At 50.3% G+C, this 24,363-nt stretch overlaps 1 protein-coding gene across 2 annotated transcripts in view; it reads left to right on the top strand.

Moving 5' to 3' along the window:
* LOC147898212 (flowering time control protein FY-like) overlaps positions 1 to 24,363 on the top strand; it is a 106,298-nt gene that overhangs the window by 9,995 nt on the left and 71,940 nt on the right. For both annotated transcript variants that reach the window (XM_087379133.1, XM_087379134.1), the window contains exons 5-7: positions 842 to 937; positions 1,084 to 1,166; positions 1,312 to 1,383. In XM_087379133.1, the coding sequence (XP_087235259.1) occupies positions 842 to 937; positions 1,084 to 1,166; positions 1,312 to 1,383 (251 nt within the window). The remainder of the gene's footprint in view (positions 1 to 841; positions 938 to 1,083; positions 1,167 to 1,311; positions 1,384 to 24,363) is intronic.

Genomic DNA, 24,363 nt, shown 5'->3' with positions numbered 1-24,363 from the left:
CTGCTGCTGTCTGGACCTGTTTGGAGGTTTGTCTGCATCAGAAAGTGGAGCAGCAGGACTGTGATTGGTTGGCAGCATGTCTGCGTGACAGCAGGATTGCAGGACAGCAGATGGCACTGGCAGGGCCTATATATATGTTGGCAGTGGGCAACAGTTGCAGCAGCAGGTTGGAGTCTGAACAGGAGCATTCGGAGCAGATTTCCAGTTGGGTGTTTTTGGGGCAGACCTGGTCTGTGTCTGCAAACACCAGTCAGGTGTTTTGCAGACAGGGTCAGCCATTTCTTGCAGGGTTCCAGCCCTCCTCTATGCCTATAAATAGGCGCCTATTCACCAGTACACGTCCTACAGCTGCTGAAGCCCTGCAAGGTCCCACAAACTGAAGGAGTGTGATAGGACTTTCTCTTCTGTAGTTCTCAGTAGTGAGTCTAAGGCTTGGGGAATCTTAGAGGAAGACGTCGGCCATCTTTTGTATTTTGGGTGAGGGGCAGGGGAAAATGGCTAGCATGACAGGGCAGGGAGGGGGAGATGGGCCAATTCATACAACCATTTTCAACTCATGCGGAGAGGAGAACAATTGCACACATGGCTCCAGTTAAGTTAACCTGCAACGTACTCCCCCTTTGCACATGAAATACGAGCATAGATAAAGACCCCTCTGATAGGCTTTACCTGTTTCTCGCTGACTAACACATGCTCTCACACCCAATAACATCGGTGGAGTATGTTTAGAGAAATTGAAGGTTTGCATATCTCTGCATGAGCTAATACTAACGAGAAATGTTAACATTCATAACATTGTGTCCAGTAGACTGATGCTCTTTTTGTATGATGTGTATGGAAGTGGACGCCAACAGGACGGAGGCTTATCACTGGGTCTCAGAGTGGAGAATTCACACTATGGAATGGCCAGTCATTCAATTTTGAAATGATTATACAGGTTTGCCATGAATGTGTCTCAGTATATCCTTTCTTTCTATATGTATGGCTGTATGGTGGGAAACTAGACCTCATTATTTAATAGTCACTACATCTCTGTCGGAGGGTTTCGACTTCTTAGCAAAAGATTTACATTTTGCCTAACAGGCACATGATGAAGCAATAGGGTCTATGGTCTGGAGTCACAATGAAAACTGGATGGTGACAGGGGATGAACGTGGCTGTATCAAGTTAGTACTTCTCACTTCATGGAAACTATAGATTTCAAACTGAGCAACTGTACCAAGTTAATACTTTTCAGTTCATGGAAGCTATAAATTTCATTTTGAGCAACCTTCCTAGCCCTGAACAGTTTGTGAATGTTGGTTTGGACAGGTATTGGCAGACAAATATGAACAATGTTAAAGCCAATAAGACGGCCCATAAGGAGGCTGTTCGAGATTTAAGGTGTGATATATAACATAAGGCTAGCATAACCAAAGCCATGAAACAGCATTGTGAGAGGGAAACTAGTTTTGTTAAGCTTTTTGAAGAAGCGTGTAAATTTATGGGGATGAGGTTTAGGTACCATGGATAGAGCTGATCGAAGAAAGGCAAGGCTAATGCAGGAAAGGCAACACTATTTGGAAAAAGAAAGCTATTTAGAGAATGGTTTCTATGGTTGGAATCAGATGCAAATAATACATAGAGCTAGGCATTTTAAATACATGCCAGGGTGAAAATGTAATCATTCTATCATTGTAGAAAAATTCATTCTAGTTATATAATTTAACCGACCAATGACCCCAAAGGTCTAGAACTCAAATTCATCAAGACTCAAACATGGAATCAGAGGTCCTGGAATGTAAGGATGCATGCAAATTTATGCAAAGACAGATTCTTGCTGCTAGAGCACAAATTTCACATGCAAAATCCGTTTCATGGCTTTTTATAAGCAATACCAGTGTATGTGTTTCCTCAGCGCCATTCTTTGAAGCTTCTGCGACTGTTTCTTCTTCTTTTTTCTTCTTCTTCTTATGGTCAATATTCGATGTAGTGAAGGGGGAAGGGGCAGATTTGGAGATGGGGAGAGAATAGTAGAAGGAAGGGAGGAGAAGAGAGAAGAAGGGGAAGGAGAGAGGAAGAGAGAGAAGGATGAGGGGATAGAGAGATAGAGAGAGGGTGGAGAGAGAGGTTTGAGCGTAGGCAGCAAGAAGCAGGAAGGAGGAGGGAGAGTAGATAGGATTATATGTCACATCAAAAAAAGGTCCGTACAAAGGTGTGGAGGTGGACTCATATAGTCTCCCTCCACTATATCTCCTTTTTGCCCCCCTCTAGGCCTAAAAATCCCCTACGCCAAATCAGGCCTAACCCTCACTAACTTGGCCTGATCTTGGCCTTCATTACAACCATTCCTGCTCAATATAATTTTGCCCTCAAAATTGCAAGTGGTGGCTGGAAACAAAGGCTCCTTGCTGCTGCAAAACGGTGAAACATATGCCACCCGGGTCAAAAGGAAAATTAAGATAGTCCTTGTCCCCATAAGTTGTGGCCGGGGTCATGTAAGTGTTGATCCCACCTAGCACACTTGTCATGAAGAAGCTTCAAAAGCACATACAGATTGGCTCTCCCCAAGACAGCTATTTTGGGGACCTCTCCGTGCCTTGCTGCCCACTTTTCCCCACATTGGAAGCATTCATTGTTTTGCCATATACCTCGTAAGGCAGCTTTGAAGGAGGAGTTGTTGCATTGTATTTTTTAACTGCCCATTTGCTAGGAAGTGAAAATCATTCTCATCATAGCTTCTGTACTCAGGCTCTAACACTTCTAGCAGTGCTTGTGCTTCCTTAGCGTTCCAAGGATTTTCAGTCCTCACCTGTAAGGCCTTCAGCTCTGGGCTGTATTGCTGTAATTTACTTCTAACCATGACACCCATGAGGTTTTTGAAAGGTGTGTTGGGATATCTCAAGGTGTATGCCTCAGGCACACCTTGGTTTCTATGTGTGTGTGCTAGTGGCACAGTTAGGTGCCCATAAGCACAGTTAGGTGGTGATAGAAGCCACATAGGATGATTGAGAGAATCTAGGAGCAGATTGAGGAGATGATTGTGGAGCTCAGAGGTCATGAGTGATGTCAGTGATCATGTAAGAGGTGCCTACTTAAGGACCTCATCTTTCTTCCCCTTCTTCCCAAATCTTGCTAAAGCTTGTTCTCCTCCGTTTCTCCTCCATTCTCCAAGACCTTCCTGCTGGAGATACCTCTCAAAGGGGCGAACCTTCACCTGCAAGGAATTGAAGTATCATCATCTCTGCTGGTCGCCATTTCGCGCAGATCATCGAATCTCTATTCTACGTTTTCTCTGTGCCTGCTCCACCTTTCTCTAATTCCTTTCAGGGGAAGCTTCTCCATACCGTGGGCTATCTTGTGTTGAAATTTGAGCAGCAATGGCTGCATATTCAAGGAGAAAACAAAGAAAAACCAGTCGACTTTGAAGAAGCTAGCTATGGCGACGTGACGCGGATTTGCGCCTCTCCTCCTCAGTGGATCTTCTCTGGTATATGAGCTTTCTTTTGCTTCAGAAAGCCCCTTTTTCTTTGCTTTGGAGAGTGAGATACAAGCCCTTCAAGTTCAGGCCTTTGTTTTGGACAGTTTTGACAAGGTTGTGAGTTTGATGCTACATTAGATGCTACTTTAGCATTTCTAATGTTTTAAAGTGTTAAATAGCATCAGTACAACTGTGGCTACAGCTTTGCTTTGAGTTGTTACACCTAGATTTGCGTGGAAAACTTTCATTTAGCCACCTCTGTGAAGCATGTAAGTGAAAGCATCATTGATTGAAATTTGGTCACAAGTCTTTGCTACATTAAATGCTTATACTTTGAAGCTTTTCAGTTGTTATTCTAGCCTTGTAAGAGAGAAGACACTGCCCAATTCCTGGGTTAGACTCTCTTATGGCTACCATATTGAATATAGATAAGTTCAGTGGTAAGGGCTTCCACACATGGCAGATGAAGGTCAAGTTTGCATTAATGAGGGAAAACCTCTAGGGGCTTGTCAAACCGGCTTCAACTTCTTCTTCAACAGCCTCCAATGCTGGAGAATCCTCAGCTCCGACACGCCCGGCAAGAGATCTTGCTAGAGAGGAGAAAGCATATGGCATCATTGCTCTTGCTTTAGGAGATGAGTATATTCATCACATCTCTGACTTAAAGTCTCCTTCAGAAGCTTGGCAGAAGCTTGACATTATTTGTGGTGCTAGCTCTCACATCTCAAAATTATCACTTAAGATTGCTTTCTTTGAATTGAAGATGGTTAGTGGCAATCCTTTGGCTGCCCATGTCAATTACATGCGGAGTCTCATGACTTAACTTGCTTCTATCAACTCTCCTATCACTACAGTTGATGCTATGGCAGTATTGCTTAAGAGTATGCCTGAAGATTATGATCATGTTGTTACCACTTTGAAAAATCTTCCTAATCCTAATCTTGAAGGTCTTATCTCTGCTCTTCAAGAAGAAGAAAGGCACATGGAACTCCGGAGAGGCAATGACACAGCCTATGCCATAAAAATCCAAAAGGGCAAGTTTTCACCTTGCAATCGTTGTGGGAAGACACTAATCACCTCTCAAAAGACTGCTTCAAGATCAATCCATGCAAACACTGTGGCAAAAACAATCATCATGAAAAGTTTTGTAGAGCCAAAAAGGAAGCAACTTCAAAGACAGAAAATGCCAATTACTTTCAGTTGATGTGCCTCCACAAGATGAGGCATTCTTTGAAGATTATGCTTTTTGAATCATCTCCATGTATGCTCCAGATCTCTCTTTTTGTTGAGTCAAGGTACTCAGCCTGGATAGTCCTCCAAAATGAATGAAATAAACTATTGTGTGTTTTGTAAACACCTTTGGTCACCGTATGATGTAGGCCATGTGTATGTGTTTTTGCTCCATGGTACCTCTTGCAGACATTGTGTGCATGTACATGCAGGGGAGATAACCATTGGAAGGTCTTTTGTATCCCTTTTGTTTACCTTACACCCATGGGAACCCTTGCTAGCTTGAGATCCTAGCCATTGATAGATCCATGACCACCATGAGATGGCATGTGACACCTTGTGCTAGCTGTATCCTTGACATAGCCTGAGGCATTCCCTTGAGGGGGGGTTTTGTTGGGATATCTCAAGGTGTATGCCTCAGGCACACCTTGGTTTCTATGTGTGTGTGCTAGAGGCACAGTTAGGTGCCCATAAGCATAGTTAGGTGGTGATAGAAGCCACATAGGATGATTGAGAGAATCTAGGAGCAGATTGAGGAGATGATTGTGGAGCTTAGAGGTCATGAGTGATGTCAGTGATCATGTAAGAGGTGCCTACTTAAGGACCTCATCTTTCTTCATTCCATAAGCAAGAATTCTGAGTTTGTGTTCACTCCATGCTTTCTTTTCAGTTTACCAACAAGCTGCCCATGTGTAGGGCTTCCAAGACAAAGCCCTCAACTTTAACCAAGTGTGGGCATGGTGCATGCCATCATGAGGAACCTTGCCCTCATCATCCATTGGATATAATCTTTTTTTGCCGAAAAAACAGTTCTAATTATATTACTTCGAGAACAAGATACAAGAGGTCAGCTTATAGCTGACGGGCTGCGTTCACAAACCGGACGCAGCCCAAAAGGTAGCATAATAAATCCTACTCTCACGGAGGAATATGCTGAGTGTGAATGAACAGCCATCGGGGTGGTGAGTAGTGCCACCGAAGGCCCTGCGTAGTCTGCTCGAAGAAGAGGCTCTGTGAATCCCAAGCCTGGAGGAAGCGTCTCCGCTTCTCCTGACCAGTCCGGGAGTCTCCCTGAATCTGGTCCCACTGGCCTCTGAGGGTATGAATAATCTCACTCCAAATCTCCGCCATGATCTGGGCAGTCGATAAGGAGGTGCCACCGAGGATCTGCGCGCAGCGCGAGGTCCAGATGTGCCATCCTGTAATGCTGCTGATAATCTCCCAGACTGGCTGCCTCTCCCGAACTCCTGTATCAGCCTCTGCTAGGTGCTGTGGGATACCCTCGAGCGGCCCCCACGTCCCCTGTGTGATAAGGAAAGTGGGGTCCTGCTGGCATGCCTCGAACAAGTGATGAAGACCAGGTGCGGTGCTGCACCAACAGAACGCGCCCCAAGTGATCACTCCTAGCTCTGGTGCTGCACGAGTAAGAAGCCCGAAAGTCCACCTCCACACTTCCTGGGCGCGCATGCAGCTCCACAGGCAGTGTTTTGGTGACTCCTCATCCGCATGGCAAATCTGACAGCAACCGTCCTGGCCTATCTGCCTCAACCAGCTCCCCACTGGAAGACCTTTGTGGGTAAGAAGCCACAGGAAGTATGAGATCTTCCGCGGCCGCCAGCTCTCCCACAAGGCCTTCCAGAAAGCCTGCAAAAAGAACCTGGAAATACCCTGTGCGTACCAGCTAGGACGCTGGGTGGGGGGGCGGCTCTGCATCCTCCCGAGAACTCGCCTGCCCAGAGTCGTGCTGTAAGCGAAGAAGGAAGTCTGCCCCTGTCCTGTCACAATCTCTGGCCACCACCACTCTCCTGGGTCCCACTCAAGCTCTGACAAGGCCCGCCCCTCCCAGAGCCAAAGACGCCAAAGCTGCAACTGGTCCTGCTCGATACTAGGGTCGGTATGCCAGACCTTCCCCAGAAGGCCTACGACCCTAACCCTCTGCCATGGGAGTAGGGGGTCAATGAGCGCATCCTCTCTCCTGAGTCGTCCGTCCCCTGAAACCGCGAAGAAGGCGATAGAGGAGTCATCCAAACGTCCTGCGACCACCAGTGGGATGCCACGGGGGGTGAACTGTCCCAGCCAGTGGGTGTCTCCAGGCATGAGGACCTGAGGCTCAGGTGGAGCCAACCAAGCGGCTGGGATCGCACCGTCGATCTCCGTGCGTCTCGCCTGGACTCCGCGTGCACCTCCCGCTGCGTCTGCCAGATCGGCCATCTCCAGATGTCTGTACGTGTCCCTCCAAACTCGAAGGGACCGGGCTGGCCCCCTCATCCAGCCGTCCCACCTGATATGTGATCTCTCCCCCAGCTGAAGGCCCTCGGCGTCTCTGACCTGCCCATTCCAGACGAGCGGCTGGCGATCGATCTCCTCCTGACAGCTGGGCTGGGACTGAATGAGACTGAGACGGAGCCGCCTCCAAACCATGAGGAGGCTACGAACGAGTGGGGAGCGGGACTGAGTGAGCGGGGCGGAAGTGAAGATCCACCTGAAGGACGGTAGCCACTCTCCACCTCGGCGCGGGACACAAGAGCCGACTCCCTGCTGAAGTAACATCTTCCACGTCTGCCCCCCTGGGGTCAAACCGCGGATGATAAGCTTGCCTAACAAGGCCTGACTCTGAAGCTCTGGATCAATGACCCCCAGACCCCCCTCCGCCTGCGGAAGAATGACTGTCTGCCAAGCAACCCTGGCTCTGGTATCTCTCTGCCCATCCTCCCCAGACCAAAGAAAGTTCCGAACCAACCTCCTGAGCTGTGCCACGCTGGATCTCGAGAAGCACCAACAGGAAGCCACATACCAAGCCGTGGCTAGAAGGACCTGGTTAACTACTAAAGCACGACCTGCAAGGGACAGCTTAGCAGTGCTCCAGAAAGCCAGCTTCCGTCGGATGGAATCTAGCACCGGGAGAAACTGCTGAGCTGGCGTAATGTCTAGGCCAACCTGGAAGCCAAGGTATCTAGCTGTCTGTCCACGTGGAATCCATCTGAAGCCCAGGAATCGCCCCCACTGAGAACACGCCCCCGGGTCTGTGAGAAAACCAACTGATTTGTTCCAGTTGATTTTCGCACCAGCGGCCGAGCAGAAAACCTCCAGGGCCATCCGCACCCTCTCTAGCATCCTCTCATCGTCCTGGACATAAAGGGCTGTATCATCTGCGTACTCTGAGTCCAGAAGCTCCGTGTCCTCCCGGAGTGGAAGGCGAACACCCCTGAGCCCTGTGGACCTCGCCCGAAGGTAGTAAGTCATGGCCTCGGCGAAGAAGAGAAACAGATAAGGAGCCAGGGGGCAGCCCTGACGTACTGATCTCTCCAAGCTGAAACGCTCACCCATCCTGCCTCCAATGATGACTCTGCTAGACGCTGTCCTGTACAAAGCTGAGATACCCTGAATCCAGCCTGCCGGGAAACCTAGTCGCTCCAGAGTCCCCTCCAAAAAGGACCAATCCACGCGATCGTAGGCCTTCTCGAAGTCGAGAAGTAAAATGGCAAGGTGTGAACCGCTGTACTGAGCCCACTCCGCCGCCTCTGAAAAGGTGAAGACATTATCCAGGATACTGCGATCCTGGACAAAGCCTGTCTGAGTGTCATGGACGAGGTCTGGGAGTAGAGGTCGAACTCTGGCACTGATCATCTTGGCGAGGATTTTGTAGGCAGTGGTAAGGAGAGTGATCGGACGCCACTGGCGGATCTCCTGTCTATCTCCTCCCTTCGGGATGAGGCAAATCAGTCCCGAGGAAAGGCTCTCTGGCATCTGACCGCTGCTGAAAATCCCCTGCAGAGCTGCAAGGAGGGGCTGATGGATCTGGTCCCAGAAGGAGGTGAAGAAAGCTCGGGATAGCCCATCCTCACCTGGGCATTTCTGCCCATCAATAGCCATCAAGGCCTCCAACATCTCGTCCGCGGTGAACGGCGCCAACAACGTCGCCTGCATGCTGGGCTGGACCAGGGATGGAATGTGCCTCCACACCTCCTCACGGTCACGACTAGCACGAGGGGCAAGTGGCTCCTGCTGGAAGAGGGTCCTGTAGAAGTCAGTGGCCAACCCCAGGACCTCCCCCGGGTCCGTAACAATGTGACCATCCGCTGTCCTGAGACTCCGTAGCTGATCACCTGCAGCTCTCTGGCCGTGTGTCCTGAAGAACTCCCTGCACATCCGGTCACCCTTCCGGGCCCAGAAGGAGAGAGAGGCGTGAAAGGAGAACTCGGAGCGACGCTGGAGGGTCTCCTCCAAGAGGGCTCTGGCTCGAAGGGCCTGGATCCGAAGCTCCTCCGAGCCCGGGGAAGACTGCTGAAGTCGCTGAATGGAGGCGAGGTCCCTCCGAAGAGCTCTCTCTCTGCCCCACCAATCCTGTCGAACCTGTAGGGCTGCGAGCTGGCAGATCTGGCTGGACTCCTGCAGAGCCTGCGCGACCGAGTCTACCAGATCCATGCCCTCCCCCCAGTCTCTGTCCCAAAGACTGCAAATGCTGCTACGGACGTCCGCCCTCGAGAAGATGGAATCGGGAATCCTGCATGATCGGGGGGGGAGAGTCTGGGCTGCCGAATCTAATGAGAGGAGCACAGGCGCATGGTCGGATAGTGTCGTCCCTGGAACAATGCCCGCCTGGCCACCTCTGCTGATGGCCCAATCGCTGACATAAAACCTATCAAGCCGCTCCAGGAGTCTGCCTCCTTCCCTGCGGAAGCCCCAAGAGAAGTCCAGGCTCCCGTGCCAACGCCGGAAGGACGGGTCTCTCCAACTGTCCCTCCCTCCTGTCGCGAAGATGAAAGAATCCCAAGCTGACTGCTCTGCCTGAGCCATACCTGTGAACTCCGGATCTCTACCCTGCTGGTCCTCCAAGGTCTCCAGGTTGTTGAAGTCTCCTCCAACAATCCAGGAATCCATGTCTGGAAGAATCCCTGTAAGTGTCCTCCAGAAGGTGGCTCTGCATCTGAGGTCTGTGGGAGCATAAATGTTGAGGATTCCTATCTTGGATCCCTCCAAATTCAGGCCTACCCAAAGGGCTCGGCCTGGGATCAACGTGCCGTGACCGAAAACTGACTGAGCTAACTGCTCGCACACGGAGGTACAGACCCCCCCGCTCCTCCCCTGTGCGCCGATCGAAGGCTCCCAATAAGTGTAGGAGCGTCCAGGGAGAACCTTCCCGCAGCTACGGGCATGAGCCGCAGAAAGCTTGTGCTCCTGGAGCAGCAGTACATCCAATCGACCAATCACTGCAGGCTGAAGTTCCTGACGCAAAATGAGCTTCCTGGGACCACGGGTACTCGAAGAGTGAAACCCGTTCACATTCCAGGATACGAGGTGTAGGCTCATGGAGAGGGATGGGGGGCTGCGAACAGCTGTCTGCTCGCAGAAGAAGTCGAAGAAGAATCAGACAGATCGGAGTGGAGGCGCTGCCGCTTGTGAGAAGGTTTGGAGGGGGAGACGGGGTCGTCCTGCCCGTTCTTCAACACCTTCAGCAAAGGCGAGAGGCCTCTAGTGCCATGAACAAATGCTTTCTCGAGCCAGCTCGAGATCTCTGAAGCAGTCATCCCGTAGAAGGTTCGGAGTTTCTGTTGGGACCAAGCTCTGACATCCTGGGGAAGAGGCCATGCCAGGGGGGGTCTGAGGATCACAATCAATCGGAAACGTTTGGCAGCGCAACGCCACCGCAAGCGCACATCGCCCTCGGACCACTGAGTCTCGAGGAGCTGCCCACCGGACGGGCCTATCCAGGAGCAAATCTGGGCGTGTGTCTGCTCTCTGAGAGCCTCCCACACCGAGTCGTCTGTCCAGGTCTCGGTGCCATCGCTGAGGAACGTGAAGGCGAAGCTAGGGCCATCCCTGGGAGCCAAGGCACCAATCCTCCCATCCGCCCCTTTGCGGAGCATGAAGATACTAATGTCGAGACAAGCCGGGAAGGTCCCAAGGTCGGCCACATCCAGGTAGTCCCAGGGGCCAGATCTGTAAAAGTCTCGAGGGAGCTCTCTCTCCTGGAGCTGAGACCCAGCTGAGTCTGCCACTGGGGGGCTAGCGGGAAGGGAAACCTGCTCCACTGGTGGTACAGACACCGGGTGTCCTGCAAGCGGGGGAGGAGGGGGAGGAGGCTGCGGGATAGGCGACTCGGGCTCCACGGAGGCGACTGGCGGAGAAGGTGGAGGAGGTGGAGCGGAGGCTGCACTCGGCTGGGAAGGCGACGGTGCAGCTAACTCTGTAGGAGGGGCGAGGGGAGCAGGGGGGGGAGGGGGATGGGGATGCATCTGGAACTGGGGCTGAGAGGGAGGGGGAGGGGGAGGGGACTGAGGAAAAGGAGGCGGGGGCTGAAACTGCGGGGCGGGCGAAGGGGGGGGAAACTGGGGAAACCGGGGAGAAGGCGGGGGGGTGGGAGAGAGGAGGATCTGAGGCTGTGGAGGGCGGGCTGCCGTCGAAGAAGAGGCTCTCCCAGGTCCCTGGGGCATCTGCCTGTCAGGCCTGTGGAGTGCTGCTGCAGGAATGGTGACCTCTGCCTCCTTGCCTTTATCCGAAATCTTCTTATTCTTTCCTCTTTTCCTTCGAACCTCGGTCCAACCGCCCACTACCTCTGGCCCAGGCTCCGACTGCCTCGGCTCCTCCTGACGTGGCTGTCCGGGGGGGGGAGGTGGGGGCGGAGGGGGCGGGGGCGGGGAGGGTCGAGACGAGCTGGCAAAGCGTGGACAAGTAGCCGCCAAGTGCCCAAAGCCATGGCACCGCAGGCACTGACCTGGCTGTCCGGTGACTATCATGCTCTGGGTGATACTGCCGGCACCTGTAACGATCTCGATCACTGCAGGGAGAGTCGCAGGATCCGCCACAGCCACATGGACTCGGGGAGCTCCTGCCGTGGTCACCGCGTCGGCAAAGGTGTCGTGCATAACCCAGCCAAAATGGGAGCCCAAGTCCCTGACAATCGGCCGCAGCTCAGTAGCAAGCCCTGGAAAAACGAGTGTCACTGGGTGGCGAGGTATACGGAACCGAGTGTCGAAATCCGCTGCGCTGAAACCACGGTACCACGGGACTATCATGATGATCTTCCCATCCACCGATGTGGGGGAACCGGCAATCAGATTGCTCGCAGCTTTCTCACTGGAGAGTTTGAGCCAGAAGATGCCCCTTCCCATAAGGGCCACCTCCTCGATATGGCCATCCTCTAGCAAGAGAGTGGACTGGAGCCAGTCCCTGATGGTAGACCTGGAGGGGGAGTGTCCAATGACTCTACCGTAAACAGAGGTACGAGCAAAGTCACTGGCTACCTCCTGAACACGAGATGATTGTTGCTCTGTCAGGATAACGCGGTAGGCATCTGGAGAGGGAGGGTCCGACTGGGCCTCCGGATCCGGGCTGGGGGCCGCCATACCGCCAAGACTAACTGCAAGCTTCCGATGAAGAAAAACAGGCTGCCACCCAAGAAGAGATGAAGCGGCGGTGGAGCCTGGGGGTGAGGCGGCGAGGCGGGATGGAGCGGAGGGGGCGGCTGGAGCGGAGGGGGCGGCTGGAGCGGCGGCGAGGCGAGGATGGAGCGGAGGCGGGCGAGGCGAGGCGGGATGGAGCGGAGGCGGGCGAGGCGAGGCGAGGCGGGATGGAGCGGAGGGGGCGAGGCGAGGCGGGATGGATCGGAGGCGGGCGAGGATGGAGCGGAGGCGGGCGAGGTGAGGCGGGATGGAGCGGAGGCGGGCGAGGCGAGGCGAGGCGGGCTGGAGCGGAGGCGGGCGAGGCGAGGCGGGATGGAGCGGAGGGGGGGGCTGGAGCGGCGGCGAGGGGGGGGGGTTGGAGCGGGGGCGAGGGGCGGGATGGAGCGGAGGTAAGGGGCGGGGATGGAGCGAGGGGGCGGGATGGAGCGAGGGGCGGCTGGAGCGAGGGGCGGAGGTGAGGCGAGGGGCGGAGGTGAGGCGAGGGGCGGGATGGAGCGAGGGGCGGAGGTGAGGCGAAGGGTAGCGGGGTGCCGGCGGGGGGGGAGGAGAGGGGACGGGGGTCGAGGGCGGACGGGAGGGGTGGAGGTGGACGCGGCGAGGGGGGGGGGGGGGAGCGAAGGGGAGGTAGGGGCTAACGGCGAGGGGGGAGGGGAAGCTCGCAGGAGCTCATCTCGCGTGTGGAAGGACTCTCATTGGATATAATCTGAAATATCCTTCCACAAAAATCTGTCCAGGTTGCATTCGAGGTCGCCTAGACTCTATGTAGAGCCTCATGTCTGATTCAAATCGAGGCCAAATCCTCTCATAGGCATTGGGCTGAAGCAAAGCTGAGAGATGAGTGCTAGAGGGACAGGCTCTCCCAAAAACATCAACATGAGGTTGGGATGTACCAAATGGCAGTGGGCCTATATCGCCTGCACGTAACTCAAGGATATCACCCCTTAAAAGAGTCGCTGGTGGAAGTCTCTGGCTGAAATTTCCCATGGGTGAGATCATAGTGGGCTGCTCACTCATACGCTTCCCAAAGATGGAAGGATTTGGCTGGTTGTGTAGTAAATACTCTACCGCCTGCCCACCTGCATCTTGTGTATCACCCTTCTCAGAAAGAAGCTGATTGCCTTTGTCCTGTAGGATACCCAACTTGTGTTGTGGGAAGTTTGCCTCACCCCTAACTGTAGCTCTACCTTGGTCTCCTTCCATCGCACTTCCATGTGCATCTTTTCCATCATCTGGCAAATCTGCATTAGCATGCTGCTGTGCACCCATGTAATGTGCATCTTTTCCATCATCTGGCAAATCTGCATTATCATGCTGCTGTGCACCCATGTACTGTAGCTGTTTAGACCAATATGGTTGTGCAAGGGTTGCTTGCCATCATACACCTTCTCAAAAGTGTCATAACAGGCATCTTCCTTCTGCCATCCATTGCCATAACAACCATCTTCTTTGTGCTGTCCATTGTCTTCATAATTTGGGCTGTCATTGCGAGGTTGTACCATGTACTTGCAGCTTTTGCCATTCCTACTAGTCATGAACATATGCCATCTGGTAGTATCCCAGAAATCTGCATGCTTGGCCTGGTTTCCATTCCTACCATTAAGTTCAGGCCCAGATGAATGCATCTCTATTGTGTGCTTCATAAACATGTCATTTAAGTTGAGCAGCTCAATTTTTGATTGCCCTTTGAAAACTTTGTTCTCAAATCTTGAAAGTGCCAATACATGGCAGCAATATTTATGACATGCTGCCCTTGCATTTACAGCAATCATGCGAAATGCCTTCATTCCCATTATGGCTGCTAAGTATTGGAGGCAAAACTCCCAGGTATAGTCATTTAGGGAGCAATAGTGAAGGGCATTATTCATGTGGCTTTCTTTCCCAATGTACTGCTCCTGAATGTGTGGTGATGCAGCTTAAGGGATTAAATTGTCATGCATACCTTGCTCTTGCTGCACAATCTGCTTCTTAGTAGATTTGCTTTGGCATCCTTTGTTATCATCACCATGGTCTTCCATATTTTCTTCCTTAATGGAGACTATACAACGCTGGATACTCACCTTCTCCTCAAAAACTTTGTCCTCAAAGTTTGCATGCCTGGACATGTCAAGTGCAAGTGCATCCACATCCTTACCTTGCTGGTCAACATCCGCATCTTGATTTCTATCATAGATTTGCTCAACATTGCTTTTCTCATCATCTGTCTTTTCAACCATTTGGCCTGCTTCATTGTCACTGTTATGTAGGCTTCTGCCATCACCATGCATAAATGTATTCCTTCCATTGGTATGCTGAACTGCTAGGGCATCGTCTGGAGCAATGTATCGGTCCTGCAAACTGATACACCAACATCCTTGCTGTCCATATTTGTTTCCATCATGTGGGCTGCTGCTTTTATTTGAGCAGCTATCCCAACATAACCCTGGTATATTGGCAGCAGTAATAGCCTGGAAACAACCAGATTTTGTCCTAGATATTGAGGCATCTTCCACGGCTTTGAAGCATGATTTAGTTGCGTACTAGGGAGATGCATAGCATGGCTGGGCTGCATGACAAACATTGGCGTGGCTGCATTCTCCTCAGATGTTGGGTGTCTCTTATAGGCTTGCATAGCCTTTGGCATCACTCCCCTCGGAATCATAGTTCCAACAACTTGCTCTATGGCAGTTGTATCTCGACATTTAGCATAGGACATCGCTGTCATGTGTGAGGTACAACCACCATCATATATATCCCGACCTTGCAAGCTGCTTCATGCTTGCAATGCACTAGCCTGTGAGGCATAGTGTAGTTCAGCTTGCAGACCACCTGAAATTGGATGCATGACAATCTTATCAATACACCCAAAAGGAGAAAATGCTTGATACAACACATCCAATTAATGGGGTACACCAGATTGTGGATGGTAATCAGAAGGATTTCATTGGGCTGTGAATTTCCCCATGTTGAGGCTGTCCTAAGCTTTTTGCATGCTGCAGAGAGCCCTGTATAACCTGTCCAAAACTAGAGGCATGTCGTCCCATTTTCCTTTCATACGCATGCGGCTGTCCCATCGTGTACATTAAACCTTTGTGGCTGCCCCACTATGCCAAATACATGCACATGTGCTCACTTTTTTGCTTGTCTCAAAGCTCAAAATGTGATGGAGAGGCTCGGAAGAAAAGTTGATGAAGATGCTTGGGAGGAAGGTCGTTGAAGAGGCTTTTGAACGGGGTCCAAATGAGCCCAAATAGGGCTGTGGAAAGCCCCTAAACGAGGCTGGAAATCTGAGTTTTTGCCCTTCGTTTTTTTTTGGAGGGTTTTTTTTGGCCGGGGGGGGGGTAGCTAAGACACCTAGGACAGTTACTACCTAGGACTTATAGGACACTGGGCTAAATTAGTCTATCTAGCACTAACCTCACCTAGCCTAACCTAAGCTAACCAAAGTAACCCAACCCACTAACTGGCTAGACCTAACCAAACCTAAACTAACCTAACCAACCAACTAACCCACTAACCCACTGTAGTTCCCGGCAACCTTAGAGGCTAAGGTTTGCAGGATAGGGGGCGCACGAGCGTGGACGGCGGCATAGCGATGGCGTGCACGGGCGGAAAGAGGCGCAATTGGGAGACGCATGGGAGCGGACGGGCAAATAGGATGGACGGGTGACGGTAACGGAGGTTGACAATGACGGGCAGAGTAAGAAAGAAAGAAAGATATATTAACGTCCACGGGAGGCCTCACGGGCCTATGGGACAAAGTACACAAGAAAGCGAACTCATACAAGCCTCAGTGGGCTGAAGCAAAGGGTACGCTAGGACTCTTGTAGAGTATTAATCTATGCTAATAGAATCATAATCATAGAGAAAAAAAAAGTCAACTACAATTGTAGAGTGGGCCATATCAATCAATCAATCTATCCAGGTGCTGGGACGAAACCGAAGCCTGGTACAGTGATGGCTCTCTGGTGGGCTGCGAAGATGTCTCGTATCTGCATTGAGGGTGATGGTAACGGAGGTCGACGGTGATGGGGACGATGGCAGCTCCTTTACGGGATGCTTGCAGAGGAAGCAGGGGCGAGACCTGCATGGTATTGTTGGCGTGCTCTGAAGCTGAGCAGTGTAAGAGTGTCGTTAGGCGCAGGCCACGAAGAGCGGATCCGTTAGGCACAAGCAGGTACAATCCGGAATACCCTAGCTAAGGAGGAGCTCTCCGAAATGTAGGATGTATCTGGTGCTGCTTTCGGTAATTCCCGTTTGCAAAGAGGCGTGGTAGAAGCCCTTCGCGATGCTAGCGTCGAATGCTTGCTGGCCTGATTCGTCAATTGCATGCTTGGTGTTACACGGCCATACCTTGTGCGCTCAATTATGATGTTCCTGCTCCAGGCTATAGGTTGTGCAACTGGCGTGTGCGTTGCACTTGTTGCTCACCAACACAAATCTCTATCCTGCCTGAGAGGTATCGGTGGGCTATGGCATAGCATCTGGAATTTGGAATGAAGGATGAAGGGGGAAGTGAATGTGCCAGAGATCGGAGCTCTGATACCAATGTAGTGAAGGGGAAAGGGGCAGATTTGGAGATGGGGAGAGAATAGCAGAAGGAAGGGAGGAGAAGAGAGGAGAAGGGGAAGGAGAGAGGAAGAGAGAGAAGGATGAGGGGATAGAGAGATAGAGAGAGGGAGGAGAGAGAGAGTGTGAGCGTAGGCAGCCAGAAGCAGGAAGGAGGAGGGAGGCTAGATAGGATTAGATGTCACATAAAAAAAAGGTTCGTACAAAGGTGTGGAGGTGGACTTATATAGTCTTCCTCTACTATATCTCCTTTTTGCCCCCCTCCAGGCCTAAAAATCCCCTAAGCCAAATCAGGCCTACCCTCACTAACTTGGCATGATCTTGGCCTTCATTACATTCGAGATGTCCAAGAGACATGGATTTCCTAGAGACATGGACATGTTGGCTAGGGAGTAGTGGCCTGGTGGAAGGGGTATGTGGTAGGGGATGCATGACAAATGTTCAAGCAAACTTAGCTTTCTCAATGATCTAGACCTCAGGCTAAAATAGTGAACATATGGTTGGGAGGTGAGCTTGCTAGCTCAACCCTTATCGGGAGGGCTACCTAGTGGTTCTTCTTTTTTGTTGCGGTTTGACAAGTTAGCATTACCTGGATGTAGGGACCTTGCATTGATGTCAAAGCCAGCCTTGTGATCTGAAATATTATTACTTGCTCAAACTATTTGTCTGGTGGCACTTGGGGTGAAATTGATTCTTTCATTAGTTTGTGCCTACACTGGATGAACTACTTTCAAGATGTTATTCCACTAATAATCTAGAAGTGAATGATTGCTTGGAACTTCTGGCCATGATTAGACAAGGGATGCCCATGGTGAAGCCATAGTGTAGTCCGATAGCTGTAAAGTTTGGGTTGTGCATGGCAAGGGCTTTGTGCTCAGTTAATGACGTCACCTATGAGAGTAAGGATGTTGCCATGATCAGCCTGAGCATGGATCAGTTGGCTAATTATGATATTGGCCAAGACTAGTAGAATTGCCACAAGCACCACCGGGCCCATCATGATAACCCACTCTCTTTTGGGGCCTCCACTCATGACCAGACTTGACATTGGATCTGATTGGATATGATGACGGTGATAATATTATGATATGTAAACCTAAGCATGGATCAGTTGGCTAATTATGATGTTGGCCAAGACTAGTAGAATTGCCACAAGCACCACCGGGCCCATCATGATAACCCACTCTCTTTTGGGGCCTCCACTCATGACCAGACTTGACATTGGATCTGATTGGATATGATGACGATGATGATGTTATGATATGTAGTACTTAGCATCTAACATGGGTGATGATGCTCGTAGCTCCTCCCTTTCAACTTATTGAATTAGGTTTCTCACATTCTCATATACCCACTGGTCTTTTGAAGACTTTAATAAACCATCTCTCTCTCTCTCTCTCTCTCTCTCTGCTGCCCCATCTCCCTCCATACTGGCATGAGGTCAGAGAAAGAAAGAAAGATATATTAACGTCCTTGGAAGACCTCGCGGGCCTATGGGACAAATATATCAAGAGAAGAAACTCATACAAGCCTATGTGGGCTGAAGCAAAGGGTGTGCTAGGGCTCTTGCTGAGTGCTATGCCAAGTTAAAGAAGTCAAGAGCTCAAACTCAAAACCTCAAAACTGAAAACTGAGAACTCAAAATCTGCCGTGGTGGCTCTTCAGTGGGCTGCAAAGATGTCTCGGATCTGCGTTTGTTGAGTTGTCTCTCGCTGTGGTGGAGGATGTGGTCTACTCGATCTCTGTATCCGGTGGGCTAGGTCAAGAGTGATGCCTTGTCTTTGACGGTCTTCTCTAAGGACAGCTGAGATGGACCGGACCTCGATCTTGTGTGCTCTGGTCACTCTCCGTGTAGTGTGGTTTCTGCCTCTCTAGCTCGGCAGCGTTGCGCTGTCTCTCCTTGCTGACCCTCATGCTAGCTAGCTCCTCCCCCTCCACTCCGCTATGTCCTACAGCTGACTCCGTCACATATCGCTGCGCTTGGTCTACCTCAGCCTCCTGTGGTGCGGTCCCCTCCTGTGCTGTTGTCTGATCTGTCTCAATAGTGTCTCTCTGTGCTGTTGCATCTCAATCAAATAGAGCCCAATGTAGAGATGGTCATGGAAGTGTATCAACTGTGATAGTGGACCAAAGCCATGCCCCTCATGAAAGAGGCGTCCATCCTCCGATGCCCTCAAGAAGTGGTTGTGATAGGACTGGATCTGGTGGGGAACTCTTGGTCCCCCCCCCCCCAAGTTCGAGGCATATGGAGCTAGAGGAGATCTAATCGTATGATATGGTTAATCTCATCTCGTGGATCAACTCGGGCAGTTCATCCATGTTGTACTGAAAGGGGGGAAACTGGTCCATCGGAATACCTTGACTGGCAAACCACGTGGATACGCGTGCATACCATGCTGTGCTGACCCTGCTCTCGCTAACCGTTTTGATGACTCCAGTGCCAGCCTCGGCAGTCTCTAGTTGGTAAGGCCCAAACTCTGTGGAGGAAAGTCACTGTCTGAAATTTGGCATCAATCTGGAGTGGTGTCATGGTGAACTCCACCTGTACTATTTGATGGGGTATTGAGGGCTTACTCCGAATTATCCTAGACCCCATAATCACATGTAGCCACTCAGATCTCCTCCAATCTATCGCCACGGATCTTGAAAGTGCACCTAAAATCACTGTCTCTCTAGTCAGGCCAAAGCTCCCTGTCCTCGTGTGAGTCGTGGGCCCTTGGTTGCATGGATTATTGTGAAAATTGGCCCTGTGAAGACTACCAAGAGTATGTGTATGACTGCACTATCTCCATTGGCTCACCTCGGTAAGTGAAGCTATTTCGGTGCAGTGTTGCACGTGAGGTGTTGAAGATCATAACCTTGATCTTCCCAAGATTAACTATCAAGTCTCTCTCTCCACAAACCACCTCTAGGGCCTCTAGATATCTCTGTCATCCCGCTGCTCCAAATGACATGAGGACTATATCATCTACGTATAGCAACATCTGTATCATCAAATTAGCAGCAGTGATCCCTCTCCTCCTAGGCGGTTAGTAAATAATGTGATCGTGTCAATGTAGAGCCCGAAGAGAGTGAGTGAGAGGTGGTATCCCTGCTTCAATCCGATCATTTTCTCAACCCAATCTAATAGGCCTCTTGGGGCACGAACTCTCCCTTTGATGGACTCGTATAGGCTCATCACCCCTCAAATCATGACCTCTGGAATCTGCATCTCCCGAAGTCTCATGATCATGTGAGATCGTGGGACAGTGTCGAATGTCTTTCGGGAATCCACAAAGAAAGCGTAGACTTTCCAGGATGTTGACCTCACCTCCTCAACGATACGCCGTAGTGTGAAGATCTGGTCTAGGTGGAGTGCTATCCCCGAAATCCTGCCTATCCTAGAGACCGTGGCTTCAGTGCCTCTATGTAGTTGCTGATCTCCCTCTCTAGTACCGATTTGTAAACCTTGGCCAAATTGTGGCCAGTTCCCAATGTCCATGGGATTCCCTGCTTTGTGTATTGGCGCAATGGTGGTAGTACTCCAAGCAGGAGGGAATCGGTGGCATACAACGTGGTTGAAAATCTGTGCTAAAATCTAAGCGAGTGTGAAAGATAATTCTAACTCTACAAGCACATATGAGACATCGAGCCATAATATCGTATATGTTGCTGGAGTAGATCCACATAGTCTTCTGCCAACCGAGAGATTCCAGGAGAGGAAGAGCTGAGCTCAGTGATGAGCTCTACGCTTAGAGAATTGCGCCATCATCAGAGTGAGCAGAATTCACAGGTGTTGACAGCTTCATGCACACCTCTTTAGTGCTAGCCTTCGTCATGGCTGAGTTTGCCCTTCACCTCCGGATTGCCGACATAAACTCAATACGAAGACTTTGTATAAATGGATGCTCAAGTATGTGTGGGTATGTGGATTTGTATATGTGAGAGCATACTTTTATACTATGGTCTACACCCACTGTTGGGCGCTGATGACGTCAGTGGGGATGTCATAGTAGCTAGTCCCTGCTATGCATGATGGAGTTTATGGTTTTCAATCTTACGAGTGACTATCGTGAGATTGAAACTGCACTATGTTGTGTTTTTAGAGGATGAGTTTGGGAATGTTCCTGGATTCATCTAGGTATATACACCTCTTAGCTAAATCTGCCACGTAGTGTCCATGCAAAGAGTCGTCCACACCCACGTGAGGTTTGCTCTCCTCCAACACCCCCCTCAAACAAAACGCTGGGAAAGGTGACCATGAGCTTTGAGAGAAAAATTCACCACAATAGGAACACACAAACAAAGTGCTTCCCAGACAAAGGTGGCATAAAATGAACCAAAATCGGACTCCCCTTATGAAAACATAGATGAAGGAGTAGGCATCAACAGGTTCGAAAACAAATCACCGCTCATGGCAAAAAACAGAGATCTTAAGAAACAAGCTCAACATAGTTGATGCTAGGAAACATTATGGACTCCCCTTTTTTTAAACGTGATTCTGAAGGCAAACCTAGAAGGCTCAGCCGCCATCAACCGAGCTTGGAACATCAACACACAGATTCGCAAGGTGTTCTGCAGTATGCGCAGTCTCTTTCTTCACTTTCTCCTTGGAGGCTTCATCGTCCTATTTCTTGAAGTAGAAGTCTTCTGTGTGGCCTGACCTCTTACAGTAATCACAGTACAGCTGCCTCCGATCACCCTTTTTTGATCCCTTCCTTTTGTCAACTATAGCATACATATGTTCTTCTGCGTGGGAAACTTGACAACACTCTTCATCTAGTAGGGTGTCTATCATCTCATTGAGTGTGATGGTTGCATTTACTCGAAGTATTTTAATTATATTATTATACACTAGAGGGAGGCTCGATAATAGAACAGCTTTGGAATCATCGTCATCAACCCTAACATCTAAATCAGACAATTGACGAAGTATTGAATGCATGCAATTCAGATGCTCACCCAGAGTACTTCCTTCCTTTGTAGATAGACTGAAAAATTGTTGTTTAAGCAGAATCTTTGAATTCTTCAAGCGTGAGCCAAATAGAGTCTCGATGGCGATCGAGTTGTCATGCACAGACTTTCCGAAATCCAAATGATGATAAGACCTACAACCAAGAGCTCTGCCAAGAATTCCGAATGCCCGTTCCTGTCTGTTCTCTTGCTGACTTGTCATGTTGGACGACGTATCTTGCGCCTTCTCCTGCTTGGCTTTTTTGAAATCCAAATGATGATAATACCTACAACCAAGAGCTCTGCCAAGAATTTCGAATGCCCGTTTGTGTGTGTTCTCCCACTGACTTGTCATGTCGGACGATGTATCTTGCACCTTCCCGTCGGTTTCTTCTCGGTGCCCAAAACAATGGACCAAAGGCCCTTCTCCATGAAATACAATCGAACTCCAAGTTGCCATGCAGGGAAATTCTCCCCTGTGAAGACTGCCAGCTTCGTTTCCATTCCTAGACCAACTGCTCTGATACCAACTGTGAAATATAATTCGAACTCTACAAGCACATATGCTAAGAATTCATTAACAAGAAGAAGAACCCAAACTGAAAACTAGACAAAGCACTTTATTATCAGACCGAAATCTCAGTACAACCATCTTGGGTCCTCCTCATCCCTACGCAGCTTGTTTGAGGACAATGAGCTACAATATTTCCAGACACACGGCTAGAACTACTGTCTACTGGGCTTCTTCACGTTGAATCCAAGACATCGAGCCATAATATCGTATATGCTGCTAGAGTAGATCCGCATAGTCTGCTGCCAACCGATAGATTCTAGGAGAGGAGCTGAGCTCAGTGATGAGCTCTACGCTCAGAGAATTGCACCATCATCAGAGTTAGCATAATTCACGGGTGTTGCTAGCTTCATGCACACCTCTTAGCCAAATCTGCCACGTAGTGTCCATGCAAAGAGTCGTCCACACCCACATGAGGTTTGATCTCCTCCAACATGGTATCAAAATTTTGGCGCGACCCCACACGTGTGGTCGTGGGCTCTTTGGCGGCGGATTGTTGCGATCCGTGTGGCGACTTGAAGTGTGACTTCATGGTGATTGTGGCGGCAACAGCTATTGATGACTCCTGATGTGTGTACCTCCTTGTGGACTTTGGCACCTGCGCTACTTGTGATGTTTGGTGGCAACTGGCCTTTGTTTAGTGGTCCATGTTGGAGGTGGTGGCCTTCACCCCTCGGTTGGCTAAAATGGAGCATGGTTTATGTGTGGAGCTAGCGCGTTGTCGACATGTGGCAATTTGATGGGAGACTAATCTCCTATGCATTGGTGCCCCCTTGGGGGGTTTGAATATAAAAGACTTGTTTGCCGTCTCTCTCTCATCCCTCCCAAGACTTTTTGGGAGGAGAGAGAGGCTCTGGTGCATGGCTAGGGGGTGGGGCTTGGGACCCCCCGTACCTGGTGTACACGTAGCACGCTCCGCGTGCTAACATGGTATCAGAGCAATCGATCAAACTACGGACTGTGCAGAATTTTGGCGCGGCCCCCGCGTGGGCGACACGTGATGATCGTGGACTCTTTGTTGGCGGATTGTTGCGATCCGTGCGGCGACTTGAAGTGCGAGTTCATGATGACTGTGGCGGCAGCAGCTCTTGATGACTCTTGAAGCGTGTACCTCCTTGTGGACTTTGGCATCTGCGCTACTCGTGGTGTTTGGTGGCAGTTGGAATTTGTTTGGTGGTCCAGTCTTGTGTTTGTCTGTGACCAGGTTTGGTCAGCTCAATGGTTTGTTTACCTCGAGGTTTGTCCATAGGGGGTTGTTGGAGTTGGTGGCCTTCACCCCTCGGTTGGCTAAAATGGAGCATGGTTTGTGTGTAGAGCTAGCGCACCGTCGACACGTGGCAATTTGATGGGAGACTAATCCAATATGCATTGGTGCCCCCTTGGGGGGCTTGAATATAAAAGACTTGTTTGCCCTCTCTCTCTTATCCCTCCCGGGACTTTTTGGGAGGAGAGAGAGGCTTTGTTGCATGGCTAGGGGGCGGGGCTTGGGACCCCCCGTACCCGGTGCACACGTGGCACGCTCTGCGTGCTAAAAGCAAGGACCTCTTGCCCATGGGTGAAATGCTTAGTCCGTAGCCCGTCATGATCTTGGGCTCTCTGGTTATGGTGCCGACGGAGTGCAGTCTGTACATTCTGTGCAGTAAACAAATGACAAATAGGTGGCTTCCCTTGAACAGAGACCAAGTGCAACTACTCTGTGCTTTTTAACGTCTCGGAGATAGGGATTTACAGACTTTTAATGTGGAATTTTACGAGGTGCTTATGGAAGCATATTGGAACGGAGATTGCATGAGTGAGAGCTTGCATAACTTGACAAATTGCTCAATATGAATAGCAATAAAGAGATATACACAATTACACTTGGATTGAGGGACCAAGACGGCCGTGCCCCCCCCCCCCTCTTCCCCTTCTCCCTTCTTCTCCCTTATCTAGGCTCTTTTATTTCTTGAAATGGAGATACAAAACTGGAGTGCCATGCACCCTACAGACTTTGACTCAAACTCTGGAGAGTGAAGACATAGATATGACTGTAGAATAAGAGTGCTCAAGTAGAGCTATCTACAAAGGATGGCTCAAAGGCTGCAGCTAGTGAGAACTGGACTCCAGGGGTACCTCAATCCGCAAGGAAGATCTTGCATCATCACAATTTCAGATGCATGTTCAGGATTTCTAGAAAAGAGAAAATTTCAATGCGAAAATGTACAACAAACAAACAGTGCTCA

The sequence above is a fragment of the Dipteris shenzhenensis genome, chromosome 9, assembly GCF_047967505.1.
Source record: "Dipteris shenzhenensis isolate YYH24624 ecotype China chromosome 9, Dip_SZ_1.0, whole genome shotgun sequence".
NCBI classification, from domain to species: domain Eukaryota; kingdom Viridiplantae; phylum Streptophyta; class Polypodiopsida; order Gleicheniales; family Dipteridaceae; genus Dipteris; species Dipteris shenzhenensis.
This window is presented reverse-complemented; position numbering and strand designations above follow the sequence as displayed.